This window comes from Microtus pennsylvanicus, chromosome 2 (genome assembly GCF_037038515.1).
Source record: "Microtus pennsylvanicus isolate mMicPen1 chromosome 2, mMicPen1.hap1, whole genome shotgun sequence".
NCBI classification, from domain to species: Eukaryota; Metazoa; Chordata; class Mammalia; order Rodentia; family Cricetidae; genus Microtus; species Microtus pennsylvanicus.
In genome coordinates this window covers 27,685,947-27,693,267 of record NC_134580.1, presented here as the reverse complement: position 1 = coordinate 27,693,267, position 7,321 = coordinate 27,685,947, and the positions used below count along the sequence as shown (strand labels likewise).

Here is a 7,321-nt window from a genome sequence, read left to right as displayed (position 1 = left end):
CTTGGCTGTCCTAGAACTCACTCGATAGACCAGGCTGGCCTGGATCTCAGAGATCTATCTGCCTGTCTCTGCCTTCCAAGTGCTGGGATTAAAGGCTTGTGCCACCACCACCCGGATTTTTTCTTATATTGTTATGTAGAATTGCTGATTTTATTAGCATTAAAAACAAACACCAAGGCTGGGATCTTGGGAGCTCAGTCCATAAAGTGCTTCCCTTACAAACACAGGGATCTGGGGCTGAAGAGATGGCTCAGAGGTTAAGAGCACGGGCTACTCTTCCAGAGGTCCTGAGTTCAACTCCCAGCAACTATATGGTGGCTCACAACATCTGTAATTCAATCAGGATCCCTCTTCTAGCATGCAGACCGAATACTGTATACATAATAAATAAACAAATAAATAAATATTTTTAAAAAAAGAGAGAGCAGCCGGGCGGTGGTGGCGCACGCCTTTAATCCCAGCACTCGGGAGGCAGAGGCAGGCGGATCTCTGTGAGTTCGAGACCAGCCTGGTCTACAGAGCTAGTTCCAGGACAGGCTCCAAAACCACAGAGAAACCCTGTCTCGAAAAACCAAAAAAAAAAAAAAAAAAAAAAAAAAGAGAGAGAGAGCAATCATTAAAAAAAAACAAAAACAAAAAACCCCCACAGGGATCTGAGTTCAATTCGGGGAACCCGGTGTTCAGAAAGCCGGTCATGGTGGCACGTTTATAATCCCATGCTGGAGAAGTGGAGATAACAGACCTCTGGCATTTGGTGGCAACCCACCCCTGGTGACCAGGCCAGTGAGAAGTCCTGTCTCTAAACAAATCATGTCTCATGGTTCCAGAGACAGGACACCTAAGCTGTCTTATGTTTTGTTTTGTTTTGTTTTGTTTTGGTTTGGTTTGGTTTTTCGAGACAGGGTTTCTCTGTGGCTTTGGAGCCTGTCCTGGAACTAGCTCTGTAGACCAGGCTGGTCTCGAACTCACAGAGATCCGCCTGCCTCTGCCTCCCGAGTGCTGGGATTAAAGGCGTGCGCCACCATCGCCCGGCAATATTTATTTATTTATTATGTATACAATATTCTTTCTGCGTGTATGCCTGAAGGCCAGAAGAGGGCACCAGACCTCATTTCAGATGGTTGTGAGCCACCATGTGGTTGCTGGGAATTGAACTCAGGACCTTTGGAAGAGCAGGCAATGCTCTTAACCGCTGAGCCATCTCTCCAGCCCCCTGTTTTGTTTTTTTGAGACAAGGTTTCCCATCCAGTCCTTGCTGCAGCCCAGCCAGCCCTCAACCTCTTTCATTCAGTTTTCACCAGACTTTTTTTTAAACATTTATTTATTTATTATGTATACAATGTTCTGTCTGTGTGTATGCCTGCAGGCCAGAAGAGGGCACCAGACCTCATTACAGATGGTTGTGAGCCACCATGTGGTTGCTGGGAATTGAACTCAGGACCTTTGGAAGAGCAGGCAATGATCTTAACCGCTGAGCCATCTCTCCAGCCCCCTCACCAGACTTTTTTAACATTGCCCTTCTAAAAAAAGGACCCAGAGCGGGGTGATAGTGGTGCACGCCTTTAATCCTAGCACTCGGGAGGCAGAGGCAGGCGGCTCTCTGAGTTCAAGGCCAGCCTGGTCTACAAGAGCTAGTTTCAGGACTGGTTCCAAAGCTACAGAGAAACCCTGTCTAGAAAAAACAAACAAACAAACAAAAAAACAAAAAAAGTATCCAGAGTTACACTCTGTCGTTGTTACTTCTCTCCAATTTCCTCAGTCCTTCATATTAGAAAAAATTACACATCTGTTCATTTTCTATGTGTGCACAAACCCCATGGAGTGCATAGAGCTTCTGTCATGTTGGCCCAGGGGATTGAACTCGGGTCATCAAGTTTAGTGGCTATTGCTTTTACCCAAAGTCATCTTGCTGACCTCAGTTTTTTACATTTTAAGAACTACAGGCAGGGGGGCTGGAGAGATGGCTCAGTGGTTAAGAGCACTGACTGCTCTTCCAAAGGTCCTGAGTTTAATTCCCAGCACCCACATGGTGGTTCACAACCATCTGTAATGAGATTTGGTGCCCTCTTCTGGCCTGCAAGCAGATGTGCAGGCAAAACATTGTATACATAATAAATAGATAAATCTTAAAAAAAAAAAAAAAGGACTACAGGCAGTTATCCAGATGACTTTTGTAATTTTACTGAATTATAATTGTTTTCTGCATATATTTTACCTTGATTGTTTCCCTTTTTAGTTTTTTGTTGTTATTTTTGGAATTTTGTTATGTTTTAATTTGTTGTTTTTCTTTGTTAGCTTTTTACATTTTTTAAAATTATTTTTGAGACAGGTTCTCACAGTGTAGCCATGGCTGGCCTGGAACTCATAATGTAGATCAGGCTAACCTTGAGCCCACAGAGATTGGCCTACCTCAGCCTCCATTATACCCAGCTTAGTTTATTATTAAAAAAAAATTTTTGCATTTTTCAAAAAATGTATTTTAGCTGAGCGGTGGTGGCACATATCCTTTAATCCCAGCACTCGGGAGGCAGAAACACGCTGATTTCTGTGAGTTTGAAACCAGCCTGGTCTACAAGAGCTAGTTCCAGGACAGGCTCCAAAGCTACAGAGAAACCCTGTCTCGAAAAACCAAAAAAAAAAAAAAAGAAAAGAAAGAAAAGAAAGAAAGAAAGAAAGAAAGAAAGAAAGAAAGAAAGAAAGAGTTAGTTTTAGTTTTAAGGCTAGCCTGGGATACATACAAAGATTTTGTTTGTTTTAAGTTGAAAAGAAGCAGAGAGGTTTGAGAAAACCCAACAGGGTCCTCTGGAGTCATGAGTGCCAAGAAAATGAGTCAGAGAAGAAAGGACCCCAGACAAACACAATAAGAAGTTTCTCTCTCGGTAGCAATTTTATTTGGTTTCAAGACTCACTGGCCATGGGATCATTCTCAAACAGATCTATTGTCGTGGGATTCTTCTTCTGCCTCTTACAAGGACAAGAAAGCTATGGGTCACATCATGTGTGTCAGGGCAGGGAGAACCCTGACACTGTGTCAGGCTGCAGTTTGGCTAGGAGGGAAACATGCCACATGCAGAGAGGAGCTGGATAAGGACCAGTTCTGAGGCTTGAGCTTAAGAGTAGACTTAGGTCAGGGTCAGCGCTCTGGATGAGGGCTCAGTAGCTGTGAACAGAAGACTTATCCAGTTCACTGTGCTGTTCCTTCTGGGACTCTGTCACCACCTGCTGGGGGCAAAGCATGCAAGGGGAAAATTCAGCAGCACCTTCCTTGGGATCAGCTTGCTGAGGTTACAGCTTATCTCCTCCTCCTCCTCCTCTTCCTCTTCTTGACTTTTCCAGACAGGGTTTCTGTGTGTCCCTGGCTGTCCTAAAACTCACTCTGTAGAGCAAGCTGCCCTTGAACTCAGAGATCTGCTTCCCTCCCCTCTGCCTCCCGAGGGTTGGGACCAAATGTATGTGCCACCACCACCACCTGGGTATCTACTCGTCTTCTATCTGGCGTCCCTCCCTGACTCAGCAGGTAGAGGAACTTGGCATGAAAACCTTACCACCTGAGTTTGATCCCTAAATCTCACAGTAAAGGGAGAGAACTAACTCCTGAAAACACCCTCTGATCTCCACATGAGCATATGACACAGGTGTGCCTGTACACACACACCCAGACACGCACACCTTCTATCTCCTGTCCCTCACAAGAACCATGTACTCTCAGCATCCTAAGATCTGTAGCCCATCCAGATCAGGGCTCAGAAACATTAAAAACGTGGGGTTCCGGATCAAGGGTTTTAACTCACCTCCCCATCCCGGGTCTCAATAGTCCTAATCAGAACCATCTTCCGGCTGTGGCTGTCCTGGGGAGCCTCCACCTCAGGCACTGGAGAAAGAAGGAGACAGGACATGGTTAGGATTCTCCCCTTTCAGGCTCCCACTCCCACCCCTGATGGCCAGAAATCTCACTGCATGAGGAATAGGAGTCAGTCTAGGATGAGCGTGGCCAGAGTAATCAGGGCAGAAGGTAGAGAGGATGGAAGCCAGACGTGGAGGACTCACCAGTGGTCTTTAAACTTAGGGAAGCAAAGGAATGAACTGGCACTGAGATCCTGTGGGCAAGGCACACAGCCTGATTATTCCCTTCGCTGGGCCCAATGCCCTACCCTACCATCCCTGCCCTATCCCAGTAGTCTCTCCATTCACCGGCTCTCCTCCCCTTCCAGCAGCTTCCTGTAGGTGGCGATCTCGATATCCAGGGCCATCTTGACATTGAGGAGCTCCTGGTATTCTCGCAGGTGCCGCGCCATCTCTTCCTTCAGTTGTCGGAGTTCTTCCTCCAGACGCGCAGCGCCGGCTTGGTAGCCTCCAGCCTCCAGGGCGAACTGCTCCTCCAGCTCCCGCAGCTGTCTGAGCAGCGCCTCGTTCTGGGGTAGGAGAGGAAGAAAGGGACAGTCGGGAAGCCCTTCAGCCTTCGCCCACCGGCCCAGGCAGCAGCGGAGTACTCACCGTGCCACGCAACCCGTCCACCTCACATGTCAGACTCTGGATTTGACGTCGGGACTCGTTCATCTCCTGCTTGGCCTGGCGTAGGGCCTCGTGGTTGCGGTTGGCGGCGTCGGACAGGTCAGCATACTGCTGATTGGCAGACGGGTCCAGCTGGGATGCGAGCCATTCCCAGAGTCTCCCACCCCAGGAGCCCCCAGAGTCCTCCCCCACTCTCGCACTTTGGACTTATACCACTCCTCTGCCTCCTGCAGATTCTTCGCTGCGATGTTCTCATACTGCATACGGATGTCCCTCAGCGCCGCAGTCAGCTCTGGCTTCACTGTCGCCTCCACCTCCACCTGCTGAACCTGCTGGCTCTCCATGCTCACCTGCAGATCCCGAAGTTCCTACAGGCCAGGAAAGGCGGAGGTTGTGAATAGAAAAGAATGCCTAGCTTGTAATCTCAGCTTTTGAGAGGTTGAGACGGAAAACTCACTAGTTCAAGACCTGTCTGGGCTTTGAAACCCTGTCTCTAAAGAGAGGGAGGGAGGGAGGGAGGGAGGGAGGGAGGGAGGGAGGGAGGGAGGGAGGGAGGGAGGGAGGGAGGGAGGGAGGGAGGGAGGGAGGGAGGGAGGGAGGGAGGGAGGGAGGCACTAGGCACTTGCATGAACAGAAGGGGCGCTAGGGAGTGCACGCGCACCGGATTCTGAGATCTGAGCCCAGGATGCTCTTAGGCCGGTTGTCAGGTTCAGGGTGTAGATACCTCGACCGCCAACAGGTGGCGCATGGGTGGGAGTCAAGCCACCTGTAGCCCGGGTAAAGGGTGGGGTTGTCATCACGCAGCATCCCTGTCGTCTCCGCAGCTTCAGCGAGGCCTTCTCCCAAGCCTTCCCAGACACCCCGACCACTCACCTCTTCGTGTAGCTTCTTGAGGAACTCAATTTCATCCATCAGAGACTCAATCTTGCGCTCTAGTTCTAGGCGGGACAGGGTGGCGTCGTCCACATCCTTTGTGAATGGGAATGGGTGTGCAAGAGAAAGGAGAGCTCTTCAGGCAGAGGAAGGGCCAGGCCTTCCCTTTCAGCCTCTGAGCTATGAAGTTGCCTCCCCTAACCCACCGATGCCACCCTGAAGACGCTGCTAGGGGTTCAGACGGGCTTGTGGGACTCGACGTGGCCCCCACTCACCTTACGGAAGAGCACCAGGTTGTGCTCCGCATCCTCCCGCTTGCGGGATTCTTCTTCTAACCTAACAGGCAGAGTGGGGAGACACTGAGCTGCCCAGTCACTTCCCAGCCCTCCCGCCACATCTAGCACCCCGCCCCCACCTGCTCTTGCATCTGTCCTGGGTCCAAAGCGAGGAATTCAGCCTGCCCGTCTAACGGGCTGGAAACAGAGCGGGGGGGGGGGGTCCCCTTAATAATCGGCCAGTTCCACTAGGTGCTCGAGGCATAGTGCTGAGAGGGGGCAGACCAGGATGTTACAGGCACCGGCTGGGGTTGACCAGAGGAGCCACGCCCTAGGGCTGTTGGATCCGAGGGGAAGAAAGGGAGAAGCGGAGGGAGCAACTGGAAGGCCCTCTGACCTCTGCTTGAGCGCCGCCAGGTCCTCCGCCAGCGCGTCGCGCTCCACCTGCACCCGGTCGCGCTCCCGGCCCAGCAGCTCCAGTTCGCGCCGCAGCTCCCGCAGCTCCTGCTGGCACAGCTGGTCGGCGCGCGCCGGCTCCTGGCCCCGGGCCTGGCTCAGCTCTCCGCGCAGGGCTGCGTTCTGCTGCTCCAGGAAGCGCACCTTCTCGATGAAGTTGGCGAAGCGGTCGTTGAGCTCCTGTAGCTCTTGCTTCTCGTTGCTCCTTGTAGCCAGGAACTCCTGGTTGAGGGCTTCGGCCATGGAGAAGTCGAGGCGCTCCGAGGGCAAGCGCAGGGCCCCTGCTCGAGGGGCACGGAAGCTACCCAGTCGCGCAGACGAGCTCGGGGACGCCGAGCCCAGCAGGCGGCTGCTGGAGAAGCGAGAGCTGGAAGAGTAGGAATAGGCCCCGGGGGACAGCGAGGGCGGTGGTCCGAAGGTCCGGCGGTACGAGGTGGAGCTGATGCCGGACCGGAGGCCCGACGAGTGATGGCTCATGGTGGCGGAAGATGGCATTCAGCGCTTGGCAAAGCTAGGCCGGGCGGGAAGGAGCTGCAGACCGATGCGGGGCAGCTTTATAGTCCTGCGGTCTCACGGGTGTCGGGGGTGGGGGGGCACGACAGCTCCTCCCACTGGCCTGACTACAGACGGGCTGTGTGGGGAGGGGGATGCCCCACCCTGCAGAGCGAGGACACCACCCCTTCCCTCTCCCGGTTCCTGGCACCCTGCCTACCTGCTTCCCCCTTGTTGCTGACAGAGATCAGGGATGCGACAGCGGGATGGAGATAGGCTAGGGGTCAGAGCTTCTGAGCATGACTCCAACGCCGGAGCCTAGGGTGGGAGGACATGACTTGCCCCAGGATGCCCCCTCAGAAGAGGAGGTAAGAATTAGGGAATAGGAAACTGAGGTTAAAGGGCAAGCTTTAGACTATGAGAAGGGAGATAGGTGGAGGGAGAGCTAACTTGGCCTAAACCGGGGAGTTTGCGCATCCCCCTGCCTCCTGAAGCTAGGGTTCTTTTTTCACCTGTTGTCAGCTGCCCCCACTACAACCAAGAGAAATAGGGGACAGAAGGGCTGGGGCCGAGGGGGTTGGGGCAGGGCTTATCTCCTGCTCCCCAGGGCACGGTAAAGGGCTAGTGGTTGGCGCCAGCTCTGCGGCTAATGGACTGACTGACCAGCTCCCCTCCCCCTGCTCTTGTCGGGCAGAAGTTGCCTGCTGATGTTT

The 7,321-nt window shown here is 52.6% G+C and overlaps 1 protein-coding gene across 2 annotated transcripts; it reads right to left on the bottom strand.

Annotated features, from left to right (window-relative positions):
- Positions 1-2,910: 2,910 nt before the first annotated feature.
- On the bottom strand, positions 2,911-6,677 carry Prph (peripherin). Of its 2 annotated transcripts, none has more exons than XM_075963552.1 (9): positions 6,058-6,677; positions 5,661-5,721; positions 5,386-5,481; positions 4,713-4,880; positions 4,495-4,620; positions 4,192-4,412; positions 4,048-4,097; positions 3,792-3,871; positions 2,911-3,222 (listed from the first exon to the last, which is right to left on the bottom strand). In XM_075963552.1, exons 1-9 carry the CDS (start codon positions 6,609-6,611, stop codon positions 3,154-3,156), a joined length of 1,425 nt encoding a protein of 474 aa, XP_075819667.1. In that variant the 5' UTR covers positions 6,612-6,677; the 3' UTR covers positions 2,911-3,153. The 2 variants fall into 2 exon arrangements, with proteins under 2 accessions (XP_075819667.1, XP_075819668.1); XM_075963553.1 differs by having other exon boundaries at positions 2,911-3,219.
- Between the last annotated feature and the right edge of the window lie 644 nt (positions 6,678-7,321).